The following is a 15,792-nucleotide window of genomic DNA, read 5'->3' on the forward strand; positions in this document are numbered from 1 at the left end:
TATCCACTTTTCACATTCTAACCTTCAAGCCTGAAAATAGACCAATAAGTTGGGTAGAAATTCTGCCCAGTCTTGGGGCACTGGAAAGATTAATGAAATCAGAAGAAAAGATTTAGGCCCTAGTCATCTTGCTTTCACAGCTGACTCTGAGTGCTTAATTTCTTTGAGCCTCTGTTTTCTCACCAGGAAAATGAAGCAACTACTCATTGAGAAGGTTCATCTATTTATACAACATAAGAGAGTAAAAAATCTAGTACTAAAGATTTTATAAACTGTTTCAGGATGTTTTCATTGGGAGGATTATGGATTTAGGACTAATGCAAATCATTCTGAGTGACAATGTAACCATAAATTCTCAGTGAAATGGATAGTTCATTTCATTTTCTAAAATATATTTCTTTTTATATGTTTTTTTAATTCTCACCCAAGGATTTTTTTTCAATGCTTTTAGAGATAAGAAAGGAGAGAAAAAAATCAATGTGAGACAAAAATATCAACTGGTTGCCTCTCATATGTGCATGGATGGGATGGACAAGGGATCATACACACCTGGACTGGGGGAACAAACCTACAATGCCCAGACTGGGAATGAACCCACAGTGCAGGCATGTGCCCTGACCAGGAATTGAACCTCAGTCTTTCGGTTAAGGGACCATGCTCCAACTGAGTCACACTGGCCACAGTCCAAAATATATGTCTTATCTTGAAGGTCTTATATAAACTCCCATTCCCCCAAATCCTCCTAGTCATCGATTTAACTGAATGTTTACCCAGCTGTTACTACCCATTTAGATAGAGTTTTGATAAACTGCTGAAAATCCATGATGACTCAACTCTGAAGTCCACTTAAAGGTGCTTATGGAGCTCATTGTCCAGCAGAGCAAAGACAGAAGATACACATTAGAGACAGTCACACAATATTAGATGAATGAAAAGATGAAAGATATGTGATTTTTAAATTTACCTATTTTAAGTGTAAGTTTCAAGAACTTTTTACAAATATGTAGCATTGTATAGCCACTGCCACAATTAAGATATAGAATATTTCTGTCACTCCAAAAAGTGCCACCATGTGTCTTTGCAGTCAATCCCCTCCCTGCATCCCAGTTTGTTTTGCTTGTCATTATAGTTTTTGCCAGTTGTAGAAGATCATATAAATGGAAAGATGCATTCTGTAGACTTTTGTGACTGGTCTCTTTCACTTAGCATGATGCTTTTGAGATTCATCCTTTTTTTTTTTTTTTTTGCATTTATCAGTAGCTCATTTCTTTTTATCCTTAGTAGTATTCCATTGTATGGACATACCACAATTTATCAATTCATCGCTTGATGGGTGGTTGTGTTGTTAGCAGTTTTGGCTATTTTATAAATAAAGCTGCTGTGAACATTCACATATAGATCTTTGTGAATGTGTTTTTTTTTATTTCTCTTGAGTAAATATTTAGGAGTGAAATTGCTGGATTACATGGAAAATTCATCATTAATTTCATAAGAAACTGTCAAACTTTTTCATAGTGGCTATTAAATTTTGTGTTTCCATGAGCAGTGTAAGAAAGTTCTAGTTACTCCATATCCTAGCCAGAAATTTGTATTGTGTTCACCTTTTACATTTTTGCTGTTCTAATAAATGTGTGTGGTATCTTCTTGTAGTTTTAATTTGCATTTTCATGTGCCTCTTAGTCATTTTTATATTTACTTTGATAAAATATCTGTTCCTATATTTTACTGACATTTTTGTTGGATTATTTATCACCTTAGAGAGTTATAAAGTTTTTTATATATTTTGAATAAAACTCCCTTATCAGACACGTTTTGCAAATATTTTCTCCAAATATACAATTTGCCTTTTCGTTTTCTTAACAATGTATTTTGAAGAGCAAACATTTTTCAGTTTTAATAAAATCCAATTTGTCATTTTTTTCCTTTGTGACTTATACTTTTTGGGTCCTATATAGAAATCTTTGCTTAACTCAAAATCAAAATATTTTCTGCTATTTTTTATAGTTTTAGCTCTTAAATTAGATCTAAGGTCACTTTAAGTTAATTTTGTATATGTGAGGTAAGAATATAGGTTTTTCATTTTTTGTGTGTTTGTTCGTTTTCCATATATTCATTTGTCCCAGCACTATTTGTTTAAAAAAATTATCCTTCCCTCAGAGAATTATCTTGATGGCTATGGAAATTCAAATGACTGTATATGTGTGGGTCTACTTCTTGACTCTCTATTTTGTAGCATTGATCTGTATGTTTGTCCCTCTACTAATATCACACTGTCTTCATTATTATAGCTTTATAATGGTATCCAGAATAGGTAATGTAATTCCTCCACTCTAGTGGTTTTATTTGATTTCATGGGGTTTTTTGGTCCACTTACTATTGTATTCACTTTTTCTCTTTATTATTTTCATCCTTATGCTGACTTTGGGTTTCATCTTCTTTTCTCTTTCTAATTTCTTAGGTTTAAAGCTTGGATTATGGGTTTAAAATCTTTCTTTTTTCTAATAAAATACATTTACTGCTATAAATTTCCTTCTAGTCACTACTTAGACCATCCCACAAGATTTGATATGTTGTATTTTTATTTAATTCAAAATGTTTTCTAATTTACTGTGTTACTGCTTCTTTGACCTTTGGCTATATAGATAAGTAGTGTTTAATTTCTAGATATTGGGAGATTTTCTAGATATCTTTCTGTTTAATTTCTGGTTTGATTCTGTTGTGAAGAAAAAATATTCTTTATATTATTCCAATCATTTTGAATTTATTAAGATTTGTTTAATGGCCCAAAATATGATCTAACTTGGTGAATGTTTCATGTGCAACTGAAAACATTGTATGTTCTGTTGTTGTTAGGTAGAGTGTTCTACAAATACCAGTTAGGTCAGTTGACTTACAGTGTTGTTCAAGTCTGTTATAATTTTACTGATTTTCAATTTACTTGTTTTATCAGTTGCTGAGAGGGAAATTTTGAGATCTCTGACTACAATTGTGGATTTTTCTATTTACCCTTTATGTCCTATCAGTTTTGAAATTCTGTTTAGGTGCATTCACATTTAGCATTGTTATATTTTCCTGAAAAGTTTATCCCAAGATGAGTGTTAAACAAGATAACTTCTTTTCTATCTTCTTTTTATGTCTGCCCACCTGAATGGAAACAAAGAGGGCCCTCATTCACATATACTATCTTTTAAGGTAGCTAAGAAAAGACAGGGTGCAGGTGGGAAGGAGCCTGGAGGAGGAAGGTGCTGACACTCCTTATGGCATTCTAAATGGCTGGTCTAAATCCAACAAGCCTGTCCCCCCTTCCTCCTCCAACCATGCACAAGACCAAATATAGCAAAGGCTATATTTCCTGATGCTTTTAAGTGACTAGGCTGAACTTTACAATCTGGTGATTAGTTGCCAGTGATCTGTGGGGCCCTATTTTTAGTTTTGATGTACACTGCTTTATGAACTAATATCTCTATCCATTTTCATGACAAACCTATGCCCTAGTTCACTCCTTGTCATGTCTAAACTAGTTTCCACAGGGGTTACCCTGTCATGGGAAAGGACTTCCAGCACTGGGCTTGTTCTCTTGGTGGAGAAGGTCCAAGGGTCTCAATCCAAGAGGTGCAGTTGTCCCTTCCCCTGTCCTGAGTGTTTCTATATAGCATATCATGAACTCAGAGACAGAATTTGAGGAACAGTGTGGATCATCCACATCTGTGAGTTCTTCACTCTAAAATAGCAGAAGGACATGAAGGTCAAGGCCATTGTGGAAAAATATCACACACACAAAAAATACTAGTCCATGGCCATCTTAATTCTCAACTCAGGACATTATAAAGGTACTTCTAGAGGAAAATGATAAAAAAAAGAAAGAAAGGAAGGAAAGAAGAAAAGAAAAAGACCTGTGGTTTAAATGATTAAGAAGACAGGCTGGAGCTAGCAAAGATTCTTTTCTCTTCTCAAAGCCCAGGGTTTATTTCCTAGGCTCTCAGAAATGAATACATGAGTCCTCAGAACCGAGACCTTATCAATATTCGCATCATCCCAAGATTCAGTCCCCTTGAAAATATTCATATTTTCTTAAACCAGAATGAACAATAGGCCAAAGCAGGCTAGGGGAGCCCTGAGTCTCCACAAGTTGTCACACACACAAAAGATAAAATCATTTTCATGCGAATAACATTTGAGACCAAATCAGTCACTCTGATTTGAAAGGCAAATACCAACTCCAGCTGCCACCAGAGACTGAGAGGTGAGAGTACCAAAAGCTAGGGGCTAGAAGGCTTTTTTTCTTTTTTCTTTTTTCTCTTTTCTTTTCTGTTCTTTTCTTTTCTCTTTTCTCTTTTCCTTTCCTTTCTTTCTTTATTTTTTAAATCCTCACCTGAATATATGTTTATTGATTTTAGAGAGAGAGGAAAGGAGAGAGAAAAAACATCAACTTGTTGCCTCTGATACAGGTCCCAACTGGGGATCAAACCCACAACCTACCTATGTGCCCTAACCTGGAATCCAACCAGCAACATTTTGGTGTAGGGAATGATGCTCCAGCTGACTCAACTGGCCAGGGTGGAAGCCTTCTTTTCTAAGCAAGATTAATTTCATAAGGTATTATAAGACATTTTAAAAAATAAAGTAGGAGACCCAAAACATGATTTCCCACAAGGGTGACTATAGGTTCTGTGGTTATTGAAATGACCTATTTAATTTTCCAAAAGAAATGGAAATGAATGAAACTGTATCTATGTTCTCTAAATTTGATTGAGGGATTAAGGGTGTCAAATTATTTTCTAACAGAAATTCCTACTGAGAGTGATTGCTGTATTTTACAAATTAGGAGATTCAATTTTACAAATCACTGATATGCCCCATGTCCTGACTATGCTGGAATTTCAACTTAGTAAAAATAGAGAGAAAACTGATCAGTGGTTAGGACTAGCCTGCATTTACTGATTAACATTATCCAGACTTAATAATCCTGGAAATTATAAGAAGGTACAATAATGAAATGCAGTCATTTTTACATAGAAAAATTGTAGAGCAGAGTGAGTTTTTCTTAAACAAGTAAACATTAGTGAGATCATTACATTAACATTATTAATGCTTTTTCATTTGTATCCTACAACTGAAAATTTCTTTTTCTGGGCTCCCCCCACAACCCCCCAATGGGAAAGTGACATCCTAATAATTGTCAGTTTGAGGGCTTTTCTAGAAGGGAAAAAATCTGTACAAAAACTGTAGACTATATTTCTTAGTATTAAATAGCATTCTTAGTAAATGTCACTTTAATAGGAAGTTAAATGGATATATCCACTTTAAGGAAGAAAATATAATGTAAATTGTGTGTGAGCAATGTAATGAATTCATTTCCCTGGCAACCTGTGCCCACAGCTCTACAATTCTGTGAAAACAGTAGCGCGAGCACTAGGGAGAGGTCTCTGGGGGAAGTTATGACAGCTAGTTGAATTTTCCTTCCTGTGTTTTCAAATTTCTTATTGCTCTCTTTTAACCTAAGGCCTATGACAATGCTGTACATGCCTTGGACTTTTTTCTGTCTTCACGTATCTCAATGATTTCCATGAAATGTCTTTGTCCCCACTGCAGCCCACAAAGTGAAGAATTAATCCACCATCATGTTAATGCATCTAAAAAGCCAATTTCACATAGCAATGGTTGTAACTAATGTGTGTATATTGCTTTATCATTTACATAGTCTTTCATAGAGATTCTGTCACATAAACCTTCCAACAACCCTGTACAAAAGGAATTGTTAAAATTCTCCATTTCATATTGAGGGATTTTAGAAGATGAGTGACTTGCTCAAGATCACAGAGCAGTTGGAGCTTGGTGCCCAGTGATCTCTTATCTTTCCCTATGGAGTGTGTGTGTGCTTTAAATGGAGGCCAAGCCCACATCTAGGAAGAGTGAATCCCCACTTCTCTGGAGCTCATGTGACAGAAGCAAAAATAATGTGACCAAGGGTTCCCTTGCTTTGACTCACTATTCATGACACAATAGCACAGCTTCCACAGGGCAGAGAGGTCATTTCTGGCCTCCACTGCTTGCAGGGATGTGGCTGTCCATTGGAAATGATAGCATTACTATGCCATAGTTACACCCCATGCTGCTGATCAACCTTCCTCTCTGTCTGACTTCCAGGAGAGGAATTGGCAGTTCCCTGAGTCTCATCTGCTCAACAGCAACAGCTGCTGCTTTTCTCTTTGGGTTTGTGGTCATTATTAACAATTTTCAGCACTTTATCCTTAGAATCACTTGGAGCAAGTTCTTCAGCCTTTTTGAGTTTTTCCTGTAAATCAGGCATAATAGTACTATCGCCCTTCCATAGATCTTGAGAACCTGTCTGGCAAGGCAAAGAGGCCCTTGACTATGAGGAATTAATTATGTAAGTAGCAGTTCTTTCTAATTTAGTTCTCCTGTCAGAAACAGTGAGGACACACAACTATTCTACACAGGACACACAGTCATCATGTTCATATCTGAGAAAACAGCTGGTTTTAAATTTTTGCTTCCCCACCTGACCCCATCAATTCCTGTTTGGTTTGTTTGAAACAAATAGAATGCACCATACATCTTCCCCTAGGTTAAGAAAAAGGGAGCAAGTTTAAATTCTTCTTGTTTCATAGGCTGGAGGGTATTACTCATTTCAGATCTTCCCTTAGCAAGAAGGAAGCAGCTAATGGCAACAAAGCCCCCAAATCAACTCCCTTCACCCATCCCATCAGTCACTCAGTATGGAAATCCTCCAAAAGAAAAAAAAATGTGTTTTTATTGAGTGTTTTCCTTCCAGAGCTCCTTTGGGGGAGGGTGTACCTATTTTTTCTTCTAGTTTTCATGGAGAGCGTGCTATATTTTCATGGCTCTGTGCTTTGTTCCTAATATATCTTGCTTATTCTGCCACCAAGCAGAAATGTCTACATTCTTGTTGAAGAAGTGACCACAGTGGCAGACCTGCCCAACAAAGTTTCCAGGGCTTAGACCCTTACCTGTGAGCCACAGACCACCTCACTTACTTGTCTAGCATCATGACTGACCCAGGCTCTTGGCTGTACTCTCTTTTCCAGTCTGGAATCCATAATCCTTAAGCTATCCAAGGGTCTGAGGTTCAGGAATGCTAAGTATGGGGAGCTGGCCAATGCTTGGGTTTAGTCTTTCTGAATGAACATTCTAAACATGACCTCAGCCTTCCTACTCACACCTGTTTCCAGCATCTGGCTTTGATTCTCTGACCCAGCCTAGCAGGTGCAGGGTAGACACACAGTGATTGCCTATTCAGCAGTCTCAAGTCTAGCCTTACCCCTCCTATCCACATTCCTTTAAGACAAATGTATTTCATTATAGACAAGCACGGGTTCTTCTGAATTGGCCTAGAAAGACAGGCATTTAACATGCAGTGGATCTGGTTACCAAAAGCTTGCATTTGTGATTGACATTCACAGCAGCAGAGAGGAGATGAAGGCCCAAATGTGGGGACCTGCACATAAATTTCCTCACTGCATAAATGGCCTGGCAGAGTGGCTAATGTGTCCACAACAGTCATCCCTCAGGATAAGACATGGACATTTCTAGGCAAAAGGTTATCTTGCAGGAATGTACATCAAACTGTTATCATCCAGTAATATATTACTTGTAATTCAGTTTATCAGATCAGTGACTATCACTTGGATAAGCCTGAGGGAAGGGGATGCAAGACAGATAAATTTTAAGGGGTCAGGATCATGAGTGATGTAGAGGATGACCATTTTCAAAAGGGCTGAGGCTGGCACCTCTTGGAGCCCTAGGAAGCTTATTGGCAGCCTGTGGGCACTGGTTACTGATCAAAACAACCTGGCAGAGCTCACTCTTACTTTTGGTTAGCTAAAATAATAATAATTATCATAATTAGTAGTTATATCCTAAATGTGGCTACCCAGACTTGTCGCAGAATGAATATCAGGAAAGCATCTGTTCAGTTCTGTTCAGTCAGTGTATCATGTGCTATGAGCTCCATTTAGGTAAAAGGAACTGCTGGTGTCACATCAAGCCAAAGCAAGGGCATATTCATCAGTCTGTACCCAGTTATATCCCCTATGCTAAGTGCCCAGAGATACATCTGGCCTCAGCTGAACACTGAAGGCAGTTTCACACTTTGATTTTCAGGAATTGTGCCACAAGAAGCATGTTGGCTTTTTAAAAACTCCATCACATTTAGCATAAAAATCAAACTAAATATTCCACTGAGCATTCTACTCCCTTTTCTTTGACACCTTCCTACTAAAAGCAAGCCTTCTGTTAAGAGCAACAAGCTGGTGTGCCCTTGGAGACTAAGATGGTAACATCAGTGAAGAAGCAGGTCAAGTAAAAGAAAATGTTGATAAAAGCATAAATACAAAATATAGTTTGCTTTCCTCGTAACTGCTCTGAGCATAGCCACTGTACAAACACAATGATAAATGACCATTGAAACCAGCCTTGCATTAGAGAGGCAAAAGGCAGTGGTGGGTCCTGAGCAAAGCAGAAGAGAGAGAGAAAGAGAACACACACAGTGCCAAGTGGCAGTGCTGCTTTGAGCTCCATGCAGGTTCTTTCTCAGCTGCTACATTTCCACTTTGTCAAGAGAACCTAAAAATCCAGATTTTAATGTGAAGTCTCCTGATTTTAAAAAAAATCAATTTTAGTAAAAAAAATAACATAAAATTGCCTTCATAATAATTTCTAAATTACAGTTCAATGGTGTTGAGTATATTCACATGGTTGTACAACAAATGTCCAGAACTTTTTCATGCTGCAAAATTGAAACTCCACCTATTAAACAACTCTCTATCGCCCCCTACCCCCAGCCACTGACAACCAAGTTCTGCTTTGTTTCTGTTTTTTGACTCCGTTAGATACCTCATATCAGTGGAATCATACAATATTTGTCTTTTTCTGATGTACTTATTTCACTTAGCATAATGTCCTCAAGGTTATCCATATTGTAGTATGTATCAGAATTCTCTTTGTTTTTAGGGCTGAATAATATTCTATTATGAGTCATATGTGTATGACTCATTTTGTTTATCTTTTTGCCCAGTGATGGACACTTGAGTTGCTTCCACCCCTCCACCTCTTAACTACTGTGAATAGGGCTGCTATGAACACGGGTGTGCAAATATCTGTATGAGCCCCTGCTTTTATCTCTTTTGAGTATATACCCACAAATGGAATTGCTGGATAACATGGTAATTCTATGTTTAATTTTTGAGGAACCACCATACTACTTTCCACAGAAGCTATAGCATTTTCCATTCCCACCAACAGCAAAAGAGTTTTTCTCCATATCCTTTCCCTTGATTTTAAAATGCTTTTCACCTAAAGAGATTATGGATAATGTCTTCTCTTGGCCCTCTTTCTTTTCTGAAAGATAGCTTATCTGAAAGATAAGGTCCATATTGTTTGGAGGAAAATCTAATAACTGGGGACCTGACAGTGTGAAAGTAGCAAACCCAAATTGTTTTAATACCAAATTTTGAACCCTGTAGGGCAATAACAGCTAAAACATTTGAAATGGAAGATAGATTTTAAGCTTGAGTACAGAAAAGGACAAAAATATATTGAAATTCCAAAAGCAGTCTGTTTAGGGTAAAATCTGATAAAGTGCAGGACAAGCACTCATTTTTCACTCTAAAATATTTTGAGCAGCACCAAACTACATACTTATCAACGTTCTGCTTTGCCTGCGCCAGATATTGTCCATTCATGTAGCAGCTTCATAAAATCACCTGGGGCGTCTATGTTGAATGCATGTGCCTACCTCATTGCTTTGAAATTATGAATTCTAATCCAGTGGGATAATCTAAGTCATCAGAATATGTTAGTTTGTCATTGGTAGTTCTCTTAGGAAGACCTGTGTTTGTTGTGGTTGTTTAAATATAAGGAGTCTGAGTTTATACATCAACTGCATCTCAACAAGATTCTTTATAACTGTCTCTCATTTCACCAAGTTACAGTTGAAACTCAAAATGACATAAATACAGGGTGTGGCAAAAGTAGGTTTATGGTTGTGAGTACATAAAACACAGTTTATTCTTGTATTATTATGTATTAATTACTGTATTATCTTCCATATGAACAAAAGTAAATCTACTTTTGCCCCACCCTGTAAATTTCATTTGTGCAATTAGATTGATCAATTACTTCAAAATTACAACTTGTATCTGTTCAGTATCTATAAAAGACAAATATCTTTTATAGAGGTATTTAGACAAAAGATAGATACTGAACAGATACATTGATATTATTAAATTTTATGGAAACATTGATATTATTAAATTTTATGGCCTAAAGAAAAAAGTCTTTTATTCATGATTTGCTCAAAACTAAGCCTGTATTTTTGCAAAAATTATACTGTATATTCACATCCTAGTAGAAATCCTTACTTTAGCAGTGGAGATATTATAATTATAATAATGTCCTGTGATATCATATGATGTAGCAATGTCATTTAAAATAGGATTTTATTTATTCTGCAGACTTTTCTAAATCCAAATTCCTGTTAGTTCCAAGGCAACTTTTATTTCAGTAAATAATGTATAAGTGACCTTTTAAAAAATGTAGACTAGCCTGGACTCTTTCCTAAGAACTTCCCACTGCATGCATTACTGTTGCCCCTTTTTGGATCATGAGTGTGAATTACGTTCATGGCTCTTGACCATGGCCAAGATAACCTGAGCTTGCTTTCCATCCCTAATAATAATTATGTTCTGTATAATTATTATGATGATGATCCTTTCTTCTCAGTAGAAAAGTGGCTGGACCAACCCTAAAAGGACTAGCCTCTTATTCCTCTGACTCAGACTTTCTTCTGTTGCAGATTGGATTTGAGGACTCTCCCCTCCAGGCACAGGCTGCAGTTTCAGGGAGTGGGGATGGAGCTGATTCTGAGCCAGCTCGCCATGTCTTCTCCTTTTCCTGGTTGAATTCCCTGAAAGAATGATGTTCATTCCAACTGCTGCCCCTCTGTCTGCCTGGCTGAGATGCACACAGGCAGGAGGGAAACTGGATGAAATTAATATGATGCAGATGATGAAAGGGACCTCTGAACAAGATTTCTTTTAAAAAGATCTTTAATTCCAGATGACTTCTCTAACACACTAACAGAAAACAGTTGCAGAAAGCATTGGAAAAAAGAAACTTGATCTTATATAAATCTTTTATTGTGTGGGAAATATTACAAAGGATGTGTAAGTGTGGTATGTGTGAGTGTGCGTCAGTAACAAGTGGCAAGTGTTGAAAAAAGAGCACTACACTCTCATCTCAGATAGGCACTGGTTTTTGTTATTGTACCATAGTAGCTCTTATTCCCTTTCCTTTTTAACAATGCAGGTGGTCAGTGAAATTCAGTATTAATTCAGAAGTGACTGATTTATCAATATGTGGACAAAAGGTAAATCATTGACCAAAGGTATGAAATGTTTCACAAAGGTTTTCTCTTTCCCCTTATATATATTGCTGGATGTATATCTAGAAATGTTCTTTGACTCTGGAGACACTTTCATAGTCCAGAAGGCTGAAGGCCTAGGACATTTCTTGTGACATTTTTCTAATCTTAGTTTTAGATATGCAGATATCAGTCACTGTAATCGAAAAAAAACTTTTCAACAGGAACCGTCTACTTTCTCATGTATCCACTGAGACACAACTGCATGTATTTAAATATATATACATACAATATAATATATGTATATATATTTAAATCGTGTTTTATTTGTCTCACTATAATGCCTCCTTCAGAAGATAAGTATAACTTTATTCTGTATGAACTCTTAAATAAATGCTGTTTTTAACAACTTAGTCTTATAATGATTTATTCAGTGTTTCATATTATCTTAGTAATCCATTAGTTAAGTGTATTTAAAGGGTCTGAATCCATTTGGATTCATACATCCTTCCATACATCCAAATTAATTTTGAAGTATTACACATTCATGAATTTTTAGTTATAACTAAACTACTAAAGGTGGATGCATTGTAAAACTAATTCAGTGTGTTATTGATTTTAGAAGTGAATAAAGATAGTTTATATTTCTAAGAATTAAAGTGATTAGGGTTGGCATTAACATAAATGAGGAGGGTATCTGTGGAATTACTAAAGTCAAAATATTCTTCATAAATTTTTTTCCTAAGTGCCATTTTATAGCAACTAAATTTAGTTGTTTTAAGTGGAGAGGCTATCAAGTTCTCCTATTAGAAGTAGGCATTGAAAAATACTTAGAAAAAGTATTTTATGAATAATGTGTGAGAATTCCTCATAGAAAAAAAATGAAGCATTTTGGCCTTAAGGTTTGGAGAAGTGCTCTTTCTCAATCCTTCCTCTTTTTCTTTTCTTCCTTCCCCAAACATCTCCAATTAGTTTGCATCTTATAGTTAATCAGGGTTAAATGTCATTTCCATTATGAATTGATCTTAGAGTTGAAAGCAACTTCCCAAATTATTTAACTCAATCTCAGAGTAGTAATCTGAGGTACAGAGATGAACCCCAAAAGATCACAGGATATATTTGTATTTGTGGTAGAAAAAAATGCCAGGGGTTTTGTTTTTTCTTGTGTGGAAGTCAGCTTGGAGGAAGCCAGGAGCTGAGAGTATTTTTTGCTGCAGGCATTGAAGAGGAGAAATAAAGTCATGATTATGTTTGCAACATTTATTCAAAATATAACTATTGAACATTCTCTTACACAGCCAAATTGACCAAGGATTGTAAAGACGTTTTATTACTGAAACATTTGCAAGGACAAGTTGATTCAAAGAGCTTACAGGTTTTCTCTCACCCACCCAAGAGAATGACATTCTCTTTGGCTTAGCAACAAAATCAGTTGGGTGACTTCTGTCTGCTTCTTCAAAATGTTTCCTCCTGGGTCTATACTCTTTTAAACACCACTAAAGACATTTGGAAATGGAAACTAAAAGTAGACAATACAAATACCATTTTGTTGCTATTACTGCACGTGAATACACTTTGTGCATGCTAATTAAGGAGTAGAGGTGCTTTTGCTGTACATCCTCTACATTTCGAGCTATATAAAAATAAACAAATGATATCAGACCAACGCTATGGTACAGAATGCTGTATATTTTTATTTTTGTGCTAAATGCAGAATCTTTTAGGGCAACAGCCAAACGCACCGTTTCATTTCCCAACAATCTCCATCAGTTTCCTGTTGCTGTGAGCTTGCTGCGCTAACTGTTCAGCCCTGGCCAGTTCCAAGACTTCTCGGAGGAGGTGGAAGGTGAGATCCAGCGAGATGGGAGCTTCCTCAGATCGCCTCTCCTTTTCCGGTGCCTCCAGGAGACCGTGGAGGACGCTCTCAGTGCCACGCCCCGCGGGGCTCGAAAGCCTGTCGAGCGGGTGCTGGCCCTGCGACTGCTGCTGCAGCAACACGCGGAGAAAGTTGTCAGCTACCTTGTCCTGCGAGAGGCGCCTACCACTGCCGCCCGCGACAGGCGTGGAGGCAGACCAGAGGGGAGCAGCGGTGCTCTTATTGGGGTTGCCCTGGCGGAGGAAGTATTCCTCCCGCATTCGGAGCTGGACCCGCCGAGGCTGTGGCTGCTGGGGCTGCTGGGGCTGCGGCGGCGGCTGGAAGAAATCCGTGTGTTGGGGGAGCTGCCGGGAGCCTTGGCCAGGCCCGCGGATGAGGAGGGCCCTGCATGGTGTGCAGGGCAGGAGTGCCACGAGCAGGACACCCACGGACACGAGCAGCGGCAGTCTCATGTTAGGGACGCTAGCTGCGACACAGATGTGGGCAGAGGGCAGAATAAGAGAAGAAAAGAGAAAGACTTGGTCAGAGTTTAGCTCAACAGAAGATGAGCTTAGGGGAGGGGCAGGGGGTCTTCCTACAGGGCCTGGGTAGAAAGATCTCAGGGGCTGGGGAGGGTGCTGTCCGTGGTGTTGAAGCCCTTGAACCGCGACTTCCAGAGCGGGTGTGAAAGGGGAACAGGAAAAGGCACGCCTGCGGGGCTCAGAGCCAAAGCTCAGCCCCTCGCCCAGCTGGAGAGACCCTTCTTCTAGACCCCTGAAGTCCCCTTTCTATCCCAGGGTCCCCTTCCTAACAGCGCCTGAAACTGATTTCTCGAGCTCTAGAGAGGATCTACAAATTCAAGATCTCAGTTGCTCTAAGCCCCGACCCCTTTCCGGATGTTTCAGCGTTTTCCTCCAAATTGAGAAGTTCTGCCTGCTCCTCCTCCTTATCTACCCCTGCCCCAGCGTCCTTCTTTCGGGGATCAGGATCGATGGGGTGCTGGTCTACACAGCCTGCGGGGAGTAACTGGAAGTTCGGGTAACGATGAGTAGCCGTCTAAGTTTTCTTTTGCCGCATCCCAGCTACTCTCGGGATCTTGAGGCACCGTCAGCAAACACACACACACACACACACACACACACACACACACACACACACACACGCAAACACACGCCCGCCCGCCCGCTCGCACAGGACAGCGGCCGCGGCTCCGCGGCGCGCAGGAGGCAGCCCGGGCTGCGTGAAGTTGGAGGCGCATTTCCGTCTAAGCGCTCCCTACCTTCTGAGGCGCTGCTGCAGAGGAATGTCTCCGCGGCTTTCAAGGGGGCTTTCTTTCCTTCTCCTTTCAGTTTCCACTCTGTTTTTCTGTACCTGTTCTCTTTCCTTTCAGTCTCTCAACGGACTTGGACTCTGAGTTTCTCCTCACCAGAGCCTGGAGTGCGCTTTTATAGCGTCGACCCTCTTCAGAAATCACGCATTTGCCTAATAAGCTGACGTTCTCTTGACAGCTCGATTGCGTGCTGCCTCTGCTCCTGCATAAATCATAAGGCCCTGCCAGGGAACCAGGGGCAGAATTTTCTCTACTTCAACACTGAATCTCACATCCAATTATGTCAACACATATTTATCGCCTCCTTGGTGACGTCAAACAGCCCTAAAATGGAAGGACGTCTTTTGACTTGTCCATTGACAAAAATTCTTGAATGAGATTTCCCAAGTGTGAAGACATATTGACCTCTTACTACGAAAAGCCATTTTGAGGATCAGAGAAAGAGACAGCGAATGGGAGGGGATAGGAAGGGAAAGTTCAAGGGGAGGGAGGTCTATCAATGCACAGTCCTGCAGGGAAAGCAGCCAGTTATAGGAGCAGTTCTGGATCCTCTTCCCTTGCCCTCCTAACCTCTCTGACCCAAGTTGTCTTGGGCAATACCTCAGTATCTGAAAATATCCCTTTGCTACGAGACAAAGTGTCCCATCACCTTCCTGCCTGGATAAGAATGAGGAACTAGGAGCTGCTGCAGGTACACTCAGTTTTTACGCCTCTAATTGCTTTTTCTTCCCAAGAACAGATAACAGAATTTTAACCCTGCAGAGCCAAGACCAATAGCCTCTTAAAAGGCAGCTCAGGTTTTTAAAATAATGGCAAGAGCTACTCCTATGATGAAGGGGCACAAACCAGGTTCAGTCTGGGGCACAGCAAAGATCTTAAGTTCTTCTAGGGCCTTATTGCTCCTTTTTTGTCTCTTCTATCAGAACCTGAAAGTAACTGTGGACTTTTCTATTCCCAAATTAGAGAAAGAAAGGACTAGTGAGAGGTGTATGAGTTAAATAATCTTTAGTCAGTTTACTAAGTACAAACACAGTGAGAAAAGCATCTGTTAACTTCCTATTCCATCTTGGAAAAGGCTTAACCTGCTTTATAATGGAGCATGCTTACATTAATGGATTAAACCTGTTTAAAGGTAAACTACTCATTCATTATACTTCCAAATACTATTAACATCTACAATAGTATCCATATCAGGGGCACCTG

General features: G+C 38.9%; 2 protein-coding genes across 8 annotated transcripts in view; one reads left to right on the forward strand and one right to left on the reverse strand.

Moving 5' to 3' along the window:
• Nucleotides 1-11,255, forward strand: part of TRIM55 (tripartite motif containing 55) — a 38,288-nt gene extending 27,033 nt beyond the window's left edge. For all 6 annotated transcript variants that reach the window (XM_036031169.1, XM_036031167.1, XM_036031168.1 and 3 more), the window contains one exon: nucleotides 10,838-11,255. In XM_036031169.1, coding sequence (XP_035887062.1) covers nucleotides 10,838-10,848 — 11 coding nt within the window. In that variant the 3' untranslated portion in view covers nucleotides 10,849-11,255. The remainder of the gene's footprint in view (nucleotides 1-10,837) is intronic.
• Nucleotides 11,256-11,507: 252 nt separating this feature from the next.
• Nucleotides 11,508-14,905, reverse strand: CRH (corticotropin releasing hormone). 2 transcript variants are annotated; one of them, XM_028533886.2, is made up of 2 exons: nucleotides 14,539-14,903; nucleotides 11,508-13,746 (listed from the first exon to the last, which is right to left on the reverse strand). In XM_028533886.2, exon 2 carries the CDS (start codon nucleotides 13,730-13,732, stop codon nucleotides 13,151-13,153), a length of 582 nt encoding a protein of 193 aa, XP_028389687.1. In that variant the 5' UTR covers nucleotides 13,733-13,746; nucleotides 14,539-14,903; the 3' UTR covers nucleotides 11,508-13,150. The 2 variants fall into 2 exon arrangements, with proteins under 2 accessions (XP_028389687.1, XP_035887066.1); XM_036031173.1 differs by having other exon boundaries at nucleotides 13,112-13,742; nucleotides 14,539-14,905.
• Nucleotides 14,906-15,792: the final 887 nt, after the last annotated feature.

Source organism: Phyllostomus discolor, chromosome 7 (genome assembly GCF_004126475.2).
Source record: "Phyllostomus discolor isolate MPI-MPIP mPhyDis1 chromosome 7, mPhyDis1.pri.v3, whole genome shotgun sequence".
In the NCBI taxonomy this organism is placed as follows: Eukaryota; Metazoa; Chordata; class Mammalia; order Chiroptera; family Phyllostomidae; genus Phyllostomus; species Phyllostomus discolor.